Genomic DNA, 14,411 nt, shown 5'->3' on the forward strand with positions numbered 1-14,411 from the left:
ACACAGCAGTGCTACATAAGCTCTGTTAAAGTTAGCAACTACTTTCATATTAGACCATAAGAGAAATTGCACGTGTCCTAAAAAATTTTTAAGGACCATATGCTACACACCAATCCTTCCCTACTGGGTGTAGAAATATGAGTACAGACCAGCAGTAGGACACGTTTTAAAAGGATGGGCGGCAGGGCTCAGGGGAAAGCTCATGCACAGAGGTGATGTTCAGGGAAACCAGCAGGATGAAGTGCGTATAGTATTTCTTACTCATTCCTTGCCCACATGCTATAACAGACTGCCTTCTGATCATGGGAGCCTGTTGCCGGAATTCTTACCACTCAGTGAGGTCTGTTCATCTCTTTTCTCACCAACCAATCGTGTTTTCTTACCAAGGATCCCATGTTGGTCACTGGGTACCTTAGGTCCTGTCCACTCCAGAGAGCAACACACTGCCTTAGCTCTGGGTTAAATACGTTGTTGTGTCTTTTGAGACCAAATCAAAGAAATGTCTCAAGTGTGTCATAAATCTGTTTCTCCTATTATTTATTTACTTAGAGGCCCAGTGCACAAAAATTTGTGCACTTAAGGGGGGGGTCCCTCAGCCCGGCCTGTGCCCTCTTGCAGTCTGGGACCCCTCAGAGGATTTCCACCTACTGGCTTAGGCCCGCTCCCCCGGGGATTGAGCCTAAGCTGGCAGACAGACATCCCTCTGGCAGCCCAGCAGCCCTCGGGGGATGTCCACTTGCCAGTGGGGAGCAGGCCTAAGCTGCAGTCGGACATCCTTAGTACTCTGAGGAGGCGGGAGAGGCTCCCGCCACCACCACTGTGCTGGCAGCCGTCAGCCTGGTTTGTGAGCAGGCTCCCTGTGGGAGCACACTGACCACCAGGGGGCATCTCCTGCATTGAGCGTCTGCCCCTGGTGGTCAGTGTGTGTCATAATGACCAGTCATTCCCAGTCATTCTGCTGTTAGGGTCAATTTGCACATTACCCTTTTATTATACAGGATAGAGGCCTGGTGCATGGGTGGGGGCCGGCTGGTTTGCCCTGAAGAGTGTCCCAGATCAGGGTAGGGGTCCTTCTGGGGTGCCTGGCCAGCCTGGCTGAGAGGCTGATGGCTGTTTGCAGGCTGGTCACACCCCCTTCAGGGTGGGGGTCCCCGCTGGGGTGCCTAGCCAGCCTGGGTGAGGGGCTGATGGCTGTTTGCAGTTGGTCACACCCCCTTCAGGGTGGGGGTCCCCACTGGGGTGCCTGGCTAGCCTGGGTGAGGGACTGATGGCTGTTTGCAAGCTGGCCACAGCCCCTTCAGGGTGAGGGTTGAGGGGTCCCACTGGGGTGCCTGGCCAGCCTGGGTGAGGGGCTGATGGCCGTTTTCAGGCTGGACACAGCAGCGGGCTGGAAGCAGGTATCTGGGATTTATTTATCTTCTATAATTGAAACTTTGTATCCTTGAGCAGAGCTCAGGGCCAGCCAGGGCAGGCGGGAAGCTTGGCTTCCTCCGTCGCCGGGGCAACCAAACCTCCTGCTGGCTCCAGCTCTGTGGCCGCCACCATCTTTGTGACAGAGTGATGGAGTGAGGGTGTGACGGTTAATTTGCATATTACTCTTTTATTAGCTAGGATTCTGCTACTCTTTATGCTAAAAATCACAGTCTGGTATTGACACTGAGCCAATAAACTACCTTTTTAGTTGAGAGTGGTACAGATAACATTATGCAGCGAGCTGAGTGGACAGAAGGGAGTCTCAGGAGGGCTCGGGGATGCTCTGGCCCCTCTCCCCAGATGCTACCCGGCATGCAATGCTCAAGGCTGCTCTTTTTCCCTTCGCAGAGCAAACAGAGCTCTTCCTATTCTGATAGAGACACTACTGAAGAGGAATCTGAATCCCTAGATGATATGGATTTCCTCACCAGGCAAAAGAAATTGCAAGCTGAAGCCAAAATGGCCCTCGCCATGGCCAAACCCATGGCCAAAATGCAAGTAGAAGTGGAAAAACAGAACAGGAAAAAGTCTCCCGTCGCTGACCTAGTAAGTAGCAGACACTGAAACGCAAGCGAGTTCCTGGTGGCTGCAAAGGGTTGGCACTGTCCCGCTCCTTTGCCTGAGTTATGCAAACTTGGGTTTCTCCGAGGCAGTTTGTAAGAAATACTGTCATTGAGAAATGTTTGTTTCCTTTTCCTTTCTGCTGCATCACTGAAAGATACATAAGCAGCAGATTTTCACAAAAGTAAACTTTGTTCTTGATTCAGGTCTACTTTGTTTGTTAGGGACAATATTAACTGTCATGGGACTATTTAAATTCCTTTAAAGCAATTTCAGTTTAAGAACCTATTGGTTGTGGCAGACTCACTACTGCTATGCTCTCAGTCCCACCTTCCAACAAAGACAGTGTAGCATAGTGGATAAGAGCCCGGCACTTTGGAGTTTAAATCTGTCTCTGCCACTGCCCTACTGTGGGGCTCTGGTCAGGTTACATAACTCTCAGCTTTCTCATCTATAAAATGGGTATAAACAATAACACCCGTGTCAGAGCACATAGCACAGTGCTTGTAGCGTGCTATGAATTAATACATAGCTGATATTATTAATTTCATCCATGTCATCGATATTATTTGAGCTCACCGGTAATTCATTTATGTATAGAATAATGGACTCACGGTTGTCACAGACTATGTAAGAGCCAGTCTGAAAGCTTTTGGTTTGAGTAGGGTAGCATTTTGATGCTGATAGTGTTCCAGACATTGTAGTACGTAGGGCCTCGCGTTGAGAAAGTTAGACTGGGAAAGCTTTTAAGCCCAGAACTTGAAAGTGGGTGAATGAGAGGGGCGGTCTTTATGGGGGAAACTGGGTCTTGGGTTCAATGTACTTGCTGCTCTGTTCACACGTCCATCCCATCCCTCTGTCTCCGCAGCTGCCACACATGCCTCATATAAGCGAATGCTTGATGAAGAGGAGTTTAAAGCCCGCTGACCTGAGGGACATGACTATTGGGCAGCTACAAGTCATAGTCAATGATCTCCATTCTCAGATAGAAAGTAAGTGTCAGGTGTGCTTGAAAATGGAGTAATAAGTGGGAAATGCAATGGGACAGCACCACTTCCTCAATTTAGACCCTTTGTACAGCATTTCATTGGGCTCCTCCTGTGTGTGTGCCTGCAAGTTCGTTCTCTGTCTCTCTCTCTCTCTCTCTCTCTCTCTCTCTCTCTCTCTCTCTCTCTCCCTCTCCCTCTCCCTCTCCCTTTCCCTCTCCCTCTCCTTAGAAATATTCAGAAACTTTAAGAATTTTTCAAGGTTAGGTCCTTATTATTTATTTTAAATAGCAAGCACTTGGCAAGCATCTGGCTTGCAACACCTGTTTCTAGAATACAATTTAGTAGTTACAGGTCATTTGTTTTACAATGATATCCTCAACTTTACTGGTACATACATTCATTTTGGGTCATCAAATGAAACTCGACTTATTTGTGGTGCTCCAGGTGGTGATAATAGATAGGACCAATATGTGAAAATTACAGGGTGATGAAATGTGGGCCTGTTTCCCCCAGAATAACTGCAGTGGGGAGGGGTAGTGAGTGAGTAGCACTCTCTCGCACTGATTAGAGGTGCAGAGAAGGTCCGTTGCTTGGCCCGATGAAGGAGAGAGCATGCCCACCTGGGCAGAGTGTTTAGGCCAGATGGGCTCACAAATCCTCTGGAACATATGGTGGCACTTACAGATAAAGCCACCTAAGAGATATGCTAACCAAATGCATTCAGACAAACTAACTATAAAAAGCATTTTTAGGAGCTAAGTGGGGAAATTGAACACTGACTAAATGTTTTATTAAATATTTATTTATTCAGATATGATGAAGATATTGTGGTTGTGGTCATTTTTTTTAAAAAGAGCCCCATAATTTTTTAGAAATATATACTGAAGCACCAATAGATGAAATAATATGATGTTTGGAATTTGCTTTAAAATAGTCCACTAGGAGAAAGGGAGAGAGCTGCGTCAAGATTGGCTAGTTGAAGCTAGATGGATGCATGGGGCATTCTTAAACTATGCTCTTTGCTTTTGTATCAGTTTGGAATTTCCCATAATAAAAAGTTAAAAACTTCATATGGGGAAAAAATTCCTATGCACGATGCAGGCACTATACTGGGTACCAGCATAAAAGCCTACCCCAAGAACACATTGGAAAAATTAGAATTGGACATCTTCAGTGTCAAGTTAATATATTCAGTATTGTTTTAAAATCAAGAAGAGATAAAGAATTCTTTCATCTGCAAAATAAGCCAGTCAGAGAAAGACAAATACCATTGATCTCACTAATATGTGGAATCTAATGAACAAATGGAACTGGAAGCATGGATAATAGATACATGGCACAGGCTGGCAGGAGCCAGAGGGGAGGGCGGCAGAGTGGCTGGATAAAGCAGGCGAAGGGATTAGTAAAGAACATATATGCATGCCCCGTGGACAGGGACAATAGTGTGGTGATGGCCAAGGGAGAGGGAGGCTAATAGAGGGGGGTGGAGGCTGAGGGAAGTGAGGGTGGGCAAAGGGGGTGATGGGGGAGTCAGCAATAATGTCAACATAAAAAATTTTTAATCGTAAAAATATTTTTAATAAAATAAAATTGAGAGAAAGAGTTTCACATTTTAATTAAGAAACCATAGATTCGGTGGATTTCTAAAAATTCTGCATTTTAATTTAGTTGAGTAAATTACTGGGAGTGTTACTCTGTCAAGTGCTATTTTACGACTGAAGCATCTTCCTTGGATTTTTAAATACTAATAAGTTGCCATCTCGTCCTTTTCAGGGGCTGATGATGTGTCAGGCCTCTTTGTATGGTTCTTTCCCTCCCTTTCTTTTTAAAATTGGAAACTAGTCTGAACTAAAGGCAGACAAATACATCATTTGAAGTCAGGATCTCTAAAAGCATTTCCCAGGGGGACCTGGCTGAGTACCCACTTCCTTTCTTTGGTTTCCGGGCCCAGGGCTCTCGCTAAACGGGTGTTCTCCCCTTGTGTCCATGTGTCCAGACTCAAAAGCTTTGATTCTTAGCTGAACTGAGGGGAAAACGCAAGAGAGAGCCCTTGCTTGTTCATCCCCTTCAGAGGCAGAAGCCAGATTGACCCGTTCACTGATTTCAGGAAGATGAGAAATGTGTCCTTGCATTTTTTTCCCCAGCATAAGCCCTGAGGAATATTTCCCTTGGCACCTGTTGTCCACAGACTTCGGGGCTGATTTCCTCAGGCCTTACACCCTGGCTTTCCGATCGCTTGAGCTAATACTTTCCCCAGAGCAACCTGCACACGGGGCTGCTCCTTCCTGGGCCGTGGGAAGCCCGGAGCATCCCTGAGGCGCCTGAGTCAGGCCCGGCGGCCCCTCCGACTCTCAGTGTGGCAGGTGCAGTGGAAAACTTAATAAACCCCAGACATTTTTGCTCACATTTTTGTTTTTTGTTTTTCAAACAAAACGCCACTTTTACTAACAAGCTATTTCCCTAATAGTGAACAATTTTTCACACTCTAATGTTAATGTATTTGGAAATCCTTTGTACTTTACTCCTTTCCTTCCAACACTCTTATAATTATGCAGATTAGTCATGTTCTCAAATTGATGGCTTCCCCTGAGCTTATGAGAAGCTCATATAAAAATTCTAAATTTTAACAGAAATGATATAGATAGATGATAGATAGATAGATAGATAGATAGATAGATAGATAGATAGATCTGTGATACATGCACCCAGAAATAGTTACCCATTCTGACCTGGATGCAGTCTTACCTGGATACAGTCCTGCCTGTTTTTAAGTGCTCTCGTCTCTCTGCCCCAGGCTTGAATGAAGAGCTGGTCCAGCTGCTGCTCATCCGAGATGAGCTGCACACGGAACAGGACGCCATGCTGGTAGACATTGAAGACTTGACCAGGTTGGTGATCTTTCGCCCTTTCTAGAGAAGCCCTGGTCTGAAGTTTAAGAGTTAGGGCAAGAGCGAGCTCTGGAGAACTCTCTCCCTCCCTCCCATGGGTTCCTCACCTAATCCCTGCTGGTGTCAGCTGTTAAGATGGAGGGGAAGTGGCCAAAGCTGCTCCTTTCCAAATGCATTGCTTGTCACAGCCATCCTCCTGGTGTGATAGGCGCCAGGGCACTGGACCGTCATAGAGCGCACCCAGGTTGGTCAGCGGTTCTGGCCCAGGAAGACTGCGTGGCCCCGGGGAGTAGGCTCTAAGCCCTTCAAGGCTGGCGAGTTTCCAGCGGATGAGCCGCAACGGGGTGGGTGCCACAAAATGGCACTTGCTGGTTTGTGACCTGACTCTTGATCGCATCTGCTATGCCCAGAAGGCAGGGGCACTGGCATCTTTCCACAGTACCAGTGCCACCAGATTGCTCTCACCGGGTGGGAGACGCTAAGACTTGAGTCTCTAGCCGGGCCTGGCTCCAAGCGCCTCTCTGTGAAGCGGTAACGAGTGCCTCCTTCCCCAGGGGACAAGGAAACAAGGCTAATGCTGGCCAAGGTCTTGCATTTGTTAGTTTTCCTTGTAGAAAAGCTCGTCACCAGAAGTGTAGAAAGTACACAAAATACTGCGAGCATTCCTGGTATCTCACATTTACTTAGGCACCTTTTTCTAGACAGTTTATCTGAAGTCTTTAAGCCAGGAGGCAACGGTTACTATTAATCCCTGAAATGGTATTCAGAGAGCAGAAGGCTCTCTGAGCAAAGAAAGAACATTGCTTGTCACAATAACATCAGGCATTGGCCACGTGACCCACCACCATCCTAAAGGAGTTTGAAAACGTATGTGGTGAAATTGCTCCTGAGGACCCCTTCTCGGTGTGGAACACTGGGAAAAATATTTTTCTAAATGCAGATGTTATAAAGGTAGTCTGGGTGGCAAAATAAATGCCATGGAACTCTGTTTAGGCTTTTTTTTTTTTTTTTAAGACCTATCCAGGGGCAGCACGCTGTTTTGTATGCTTTGAATATTATACTGCCCCATCCCTAACAAAAAGACAAAAACAAAAACCAAAAAAACCAGAAGGCCTTCCCGTACCTTCTTAGCATATTTGCCTGCATCTGAAATAACACTCAAATTGCAGTAACACTCAATAATATTATTGCCATCTACAGATGTATTCAGGCACTGCACCAATAGCTATAAGATACAGCCCTTTTTGTCAATCTAAGAAGTTTGCATGCATGTATTAAGATTATGGGAAACCGCTATTGAAGTATACACCCGGAACCTGCATCTTTGAAAAATATGTGAAGTCTTTGATAAATTTATGATCTGCCTGTGGGAGCAGAGGCTTTTCTCTGCCCCTCAAAGCAGCATTGACCTCCCTCGTTGCAAGGAGGACATTGAGAGGCTCCTCTTCTCTCAATGGGTTAAGTTATTGGGATTGCAGTGTGGTGTTTTGTGTCTACTTTCAGATGGTGCGATCCTGGGAAGCAGGTCAGGCAAAACCAGGGGGTTAAAAGAAGAGCAGCCGCTAATTTAAAGGTGTTGGAGGCATCCTTTAAATTGGAGTCAGTAGGGAGAAGTTTTTATGTCCATTCCCGACTGGTGGGTTTTAACTGTGCTTATGGGGGAAAAGGAGGGTACTTGAACACCCCTCGCGGTAGCAGTCCCAGAGCTTTGCAGCCAGGTCTGAACTGGCGAAGAGCTTGGCTGTGGGGCTTTCAGATTTGGCTGCACACTGGAACCCCAGGGACCGTTATAAAGTGTGGATGCCTGGGTCTGACCCCCAGCGATCCTGATTTAATTATCATGTGCCGTGGCCTGGGCATTAGGAGGTTTTAGAGCTCCCCAGATGATTTCAGTGCACAGCCGAATGAGGACAACTGGTTTGTATGAAGCCTCTTTGGAGACGTGCTCCCTGGCTCCCCGAGACTGGGGTAGGACACTCCCATGTGGAGCCTAATCATCCGTGCTACATAGTCTGCTGTCTGTCCCTGCCTGACTGTAAACCCCCTGAAAGCAGAGATGGTGCCATTCTCATTCATTGCTGCATCCCCATAGCTGAGGACAAGGACTGCCAGGTACATAGTAGGTCCTCAATAACGATTGTTGATAAAAAGGAGTCCTTTAGGGCTTTCCTATAAATAACTGATGAGTACCTTTTAATTGTATGGACTGAAACTCTTTTCCCTCCTTTGTTGAAGATGTTAATGAAATACACCATTTTTAAAACTTATTATTATTATTAAGCATAGTTGTTATACAATCTTATATTGGTTATATTAGTTTCTGTACAATATAGTGATTCGACATTTTTATACCTTACAATGTGATCACTCCACTAATTCTAGTAATCATTTGTCACTGTGCAAACTTATCACAATATTATTGACTATATTCCCCTCCCCCTTTTCACCCATCCACCTAACCCATCCCTTTTGGTAATCATCTCTTTGGTCTCTGTTTCTATGCATCTATTTTTGTTTTATTTATTTGTTTTGTTTTTAGATTCTACATATAAGTGAGACCATATGGTGTTTGTATTTCTCTGTCTGGCTTATTTCACTTAGCCTAATGACCTCTATCAGTGATGGCGAACCTTTTGAGCTCGGCGTGTCAGCATTTTGAAAAACCCTAACTTAACTCTGGTGCCGTGTCACATATAGAAATTTTTTGATATCTGCAACCATAGTAAAACAAAGACTTATATTTTTGATATTTATTTTATATATTTAAATGCCATTTAACAAAGAAAAATCAACCAAAAAAATGAGTTCACATGTCACCTCTGACACGCGTGTCATAGGTTCGTCATCACTGCTCTAGATCCATCCATGTTGTCACAGATGGCAAGATTTTATTCTTTTTTATTGCTGCATAATATTTCTGTGGTGTGTGTGTATGTGTGTGTGTGCCACATCCTTATCCATTCATCTATTGATGGACACCTAGGTTGCTTCCATATCTTGGCTGTTGTAAATAATGCTGCAATGAACATATGGGTGTTCACTGAATTAGTGTTCTCATTTTCCTTGGGGAAGTATTCATAAGTGGAATTGTTGGGTTGTATGGTATATCTGTTTTCAACCTTGTAAATAATACCCAATTTTAAATATTTCCCAAAGCAATATCCTATCTGTTCTTTTCTTCTTTCTCAGAAAAAAACCCTTACTCTGTGTGTGCATATACATGTGTGTGTGCACATGCACTCATAGATACATATTTTAAAACTGCCATAAGAACTAGAATTCAGTTAGCAATAGTGGAATCTTAGCTCACTGTGCATCAAAATATTTCTTGAACTGAATTTGTTAAGGGGGGCCCAGGAGCTACTTTATGAATATGATCAAGATTCTTTTATACATAGAATTAGGGCCATGAGTTGGTTTGTTAAAGAGCATTTTTTTTTTTTTTTTTTTAGGAAAAGAGTGTATCTTTTTCTTGAGTTTCTTTATTCTTAAATGAATATCACCAATTATTTGTGGGCTGTTGACTGTGGCAAGGACTCTATTGTGACTTCCCTGTTTCTGAACGTATTTGTGGTTTCTGTACCATAGATATGAGACATTCTGCATAGAACAGCGAGTTAAACTTGACGTCATTGGCCGCCCAGATGAGGGCAGCACACAAAACTGCCTGATCCTTTGGGTACAGCTGGGAGCCACACCCGGAGATGCTTTTCTCTTGCCAAATTTACAATTTCCTAATATCCTTATCTTTCTTCAAAACATGTGTTTTTTCAGCCTTCAGACCCCACCATTCTCTGAGAAGACGGTTAATTAGCGCCCATGTAAGTGATAGAAGCAGCTTAGCCATTCCTCCCACCGTCTCCACCGACCACACGCCGGGTGGACCACACTTTGGGCTCAAAGGCCTTAGTAGGCCTGGATGAATAAGAAGATTCACCCCATCCTACCCCTACCCTCACTGACACGATCATGCCCTTTGGACTATTTGAGGGGGGAAAAGTATACAAACATGGACATTCTTGACATCTACAAAAGCCTACCATTTGCTAGGAAGACATTAGCTTTGTAAGAATGGCGTTATATTGCTGGCTTCCGATTCCTGTCAGGAGCCTTGCCAATGCGTGTATCTGTGTGCACGTGTTCAGATAAAGTAGTCACGAAGTTACTTTCTGTCACCCCCCCCCCCCCTTGTTTTGACTCTCTGCTTAGCACTTATTTTCTGACTGCTCACTCCTTGTTTGCTACTTGTTCCTTTCTTGTCTCTCTCCTTTGGAATATTCACTCCGTGAGAACAAAGACCTCGTTGTCTACTCACCACCAAACCCCTCATGTCAGCAGCCGTGCCGGGCACATAGGGAACATTTGTTGAATAAATGATCCCAGAGACTTATCTCTCCTCGTTTTTAAACACAGCACTTTAACCGGTCTGAGGTTAATCCAATGGCTCATTAAATAAAAGAACTTGCGCATAGAAAACTGAAGAGGGAAAATCCATTTGAATTAAGATCTCTTTCATGATTTCACTATGAGTAACTAAACCTCAGTTTGGAGGATGTTTTAGTTGTTGATTGGAAAGCAGCTTGGATCTTCCCCCTTCACACTAACCAGTTGATTTATTAATTTTGCAGACATGCCGAAAGTCAGCAAAAGCACATGGCAGAGAAAATGCCTGCGAAGTGAAGAGGAGCCATCCCATCAGAGGACAAGCTAGACGTCTTTTTGCTTCTGTGGTTGTAAAAATGCTGTTGTGCAAGGTGGCGCAGAAACAAACAAACATCAGTGTTAGTCATTGATAATGTCTGAAGCTTCATGTCCAGTGATTGGCCTTTGCTTCTTTTTCTTTCTTTTTTTTTTCCACATTTTACCAGATGAATTTAATTGACATTTTCAGATCATTACACCCCAAAACTGCAGGGCACACGTTCCCCTCAACTCACATGGAACACCCTCTAGGACAGACCACATATTAAGCCACAAAACAAGCTTAAATGAACTTAAAAAGATTTAAATCATTCCACACACCTCCCACCCCACCCCCAGCCACAATGGCATGAAAGTAGAAACCAATTTTAAAAAAAAACCTGAAAAACACACAAACACATGGAGGCTAAATAACACGCTACCAAACAGTGAATGGGCTAACAATGAGACCAAGGAAGAAATCAAAAGATACCTTGATCCCTGGCTGGTGTGGCTCAGTTGAGTGCCGTCCAGTTCAATTCCGGGTGAGGGCACATGCCCGGGTTGTGGGCTCAATCCCCAGTAGAAGGCGTGCAAGAGGCAGCCAATCTATGTTTCTCTCTCATATTGATGTTTCTCTCTCTCTCTCTTTCTTCCTCTCCTTCCTCTCTCTCTAAAATCAATAAAAACATTTTTTTTAAAAAAAAGATACCTCAAGACAAGTAAAATAAGAACACAACCCCAAATCTATGAGACACAGGGAAAGCAGTCCCAAGAGGGAAAGCAGCAACAACACGGGCCCACCTCAAGAAACAAGAAAGTCTCAAATCAGCAATGGAACCTTTCACCAGAAGGCAGGTTTTGAATGAGCCCATTGGATTATTTTAAAATGTGTACCGTGATCTTCATTGGATTGATTGATTGTTATTATGGAAGTATTCTTTTTTTTTAAGTGAGTAAAGTTCACCAAACGTAAAAACTATTTTAAAATGAAAAATCCAGTAGCATTTGATACATTTACAATGTTGTGTGATGATCACTTCTATCTAGTTCCAAAACATTTCATCACCCCAAAAGGCGACCACATACCCATGAAATGGTCATTCCCCATGCCCACCCACAGTCACTGTCAGCCACTTGTCTGATTTCTGTCTCTATGGATTCGCTTATTCTGGAAATTTCATATAAAAGGAATCACACAATAGAAAAGACAAGTTTTCCCTTAAAAACATAATGATAGGCAGACCCCTACTAAAATTGAAGAGTAGGTGGCACACAAAATTAAATTCAGAAAAGGAAAATCAATTTCACAAGAGAGCACTTCATCTTGAAGTCTTCATCATCTGATGTAGGCCAGGAGTTGATTAATTCCAGGTTTGCTGAAAGCCCAGAAACAGCGTCCACAAGCTGGAGTTTTATGCAGCCTGTTCTGCTCCTTAGTCTCCAGAACTCTCATTCGCTGTCCTTGAATTTGTTTTTCCTGATACTTGGATAGATTCCTGTAGACCAAGATTGATACTTTCAGCACACTTTTTAGATCTTCTTCTAAGTTAGTTGGGCTTTGCTTCCCATCTGATCGACTTTTGTGCCTCTATTTAATAAAAATTGAACCATTTGCTCTTTGCTTTCCTTTAGAGTAAGTGAAAGTGGTCCGAGGTCATCCTTGTGTCTTTCTTCCATATTTGCCTTGTGTGAAAGCAGCTCTTCTACTATTGCTGTATTTTGACCAGTGGCAGCACAGTGGAGAGCAGTGTTGCCGTCGATGCCCACTGCATTTGGACCAGCACCATGGTCTAACAGAATAGTTGCCCAGGCCTCTTCCTGGCATCGTATGGCCTTAATCAGAGCTGTTCTGTTTTCATTGTTACGGGGGTGCAACAGGCATTTTCTGTCTGCTAGGAGGGAGAGTAGCCATTCCCAGATGGCCATTGGCGCAGGCCGGATGTAGAGCAGCCCTGTTCTTCTTGTCTCTATCATTCAAGCCACTTCACCTGTTCTGCTCCTTAGTCTCCAGAACTCTCATTCGCTGTCCTTGAATTTGTTTTTCTTGATACTTGGATAGATTCCTGTAGACCAAGATTGATACTTTCAGCACACTTTTTAGGTCTTCTTCATTCTAAGTTAGCTGGTCTTTGCTTTCCATCTGATCGACTTTTGTGCCTCTATTTAATAAAAGTTCCACCATTTGCTCTTTGCTTTCCTTTAGAATCTAAAGGAAATTTGCTCTTTGCTTTCCTTTAGACTCCTTATGTGAAAGTGGTCTGAGGTCATCCTTGTGTCTTTCTTCCATATTTGCCTTGTGTGAAAGCAGCTCTTCTACTATTGCTGTATTTTGACCAGTGGCAGCACAGTGGAGAGCAGTGTTGCCGTCGATGCCCACTGCATTTGGACCAGCACCATGGTCTAACAGAATAGTTGCCCAGGCCTCTTCCTGGCATCGTATGGCCTTAATCAGAGCTGTTCTGTTTTCATTGTTACGGGGGTGCAACAGGCATTTTCTGTCTGCTAGGAGGGAGAGTAGCCATTCCCAGATGGCCATTGGCGCAGGCCGGATGTAGAGCAGCCCTGTTCTTCTTGTCTCTATCATTCAAGCCACTTCACCTGAACAAGAAAATTTTTCACTTTCCATATGTTGCCTGGGCCAGCAGCTTTGTGGATCTTCCCCAGATTTTTGTCTGGAATGTGGTAGCGTGCCCTCTGTCTCCCACGCCACTCCTCCCGGGCTGGCGGAGGAGCCCAAGGGCAACACGTCCAGCCTCCTCCGAAAGGTAAACCTCTCTCTCACACGAGAGCCCACGAGCTTCAGAGAAGCCTCGCCTTCCCTCCGCTTTTCTCGACTCCTGAGCCCAATACTCTCTCCAGATAAGCCGACCACCTCACGCCACAACATTCAAGCAGGGCAGTTTCCTGGCCTTTGCTTCTTAATTTATTTTAATTTTTTTTACTGTGCCACTAAATATCAGGCATTTTAATAAAATATTGTTACAGAAATGTACAGTGCTTACACCATCACAAAATCCAAAAGGGTGGTTTTTATTTGTTTAGAGATTTTCAGTTGAAGCAGTATTTTACCATTGACTACTTTCATTCTTCACTGTAGTTTTAAAGAACTGTAAATGACGGTGCTATACAAGTCAAAAATCCATGCCTGCCTCGTAGTGAAGTTGTAGCTCTCCGTAATATGTATATTTGAATCAGTTTTCAACATTTTGTGAATGTTGACTACCTGAAGTTCATTTTTAGATGTGCTATTAACATTCTGTTGGATTCAGAGGGTTCCTTGAAAGTTTTATGTATAAATATGTAAAATAAAAATTAAAACTTTGTTTCATATGATTATGTCTTTTTGCTCTCTAGCAAGCCCTACCCTGGCTATATTTCTTCCCTTTTCACTCTTCCTCAACCATATTCCCCACCAGGAATTTTTTTGTAGTTTTAACCACTTCTATTGGTCTCATGAAGAAAATTGCCAAGTCTAAAGAAGTAGGTTACAGGTTATTTTATCAGTGAATAAATGAAGTGCTCTCCAGAGGACAAGCAATACAGTGATTTGCCAACAAAATGGGGAAGGGGGGGGGGCTGCGTAAGAGTATGTGAGGGTATGTGTGAATGAGTGTGTGTGAGTGTAAATGTATGTTTGTGAGGGTATGTATGAATCAGAATGTATGTGTGTGTGTGTGGTGCTTCTGTTATTGCTCAGAGTTACTAATCTGGAATTCCAGCACTGCACCATTTCACAGCTGCTGGTCTTGTTAGAGCCCATGACTGCATCAAAACTCCTTTTACCAAATTTGCCACATGAATGCACAATGTTTGCACT

The 14,411-nt window shown here is 43.9% G+C and overlaps 1 protein-coding gene across 5 annotated transcripts in view; it reads left to right on the forward strand.

Annotated features, from left to right (window-relative positions):
• The window catches only part of SCHIP1 (schwannomin interacting protein 1), a gene marked incomplete at its 5' end in the record, with an annotated part of 115,492 nt that extends 103,624 nt beyond the window's left edge, over positions 1–11,868 (forward strand). For all 5 annotated transcript variants that reach the window (XM_081086765.1, XM_081086767.1, XM_081086769.1 and 2 more), the window contains 4 exons: positions 1,822–2,019; positions 2,903–3,026; positions 5,818–5,911; positions 10,540–11,868. In XM_081086765.1, coding sequence (XP_080942891.1) covers positions 1,822–2,019; positions 2,903–3,026; positions 5,818–5,911; positions 10,540–10,591 — 468 coding nt within the window. In that variant the 3' untranslated portion in view covers positions 10,592–11,868. The remainder of the gene's footprint in view (positions 1–1,821; positions 2,020–2,902; positions 3,027–5,817; positions 5,912–10,539) is intronic.
• Between the last annotated feature and the right edge of the window lie 2,543 nt (positions 11,869–14,411).

Source organism: Myotis nattereri (genome assembly GCF_964212035.1).
Source record: "Myotis nattereri genome assembly, chromosome: 3".
Taxonomy (NCBI): domain Eukaryota; kingdom Metazoa; phylum Chordata; class Mammalia; order Chiroptera; family Vespertilionidae; genus Myotis; species Myotis nattereri.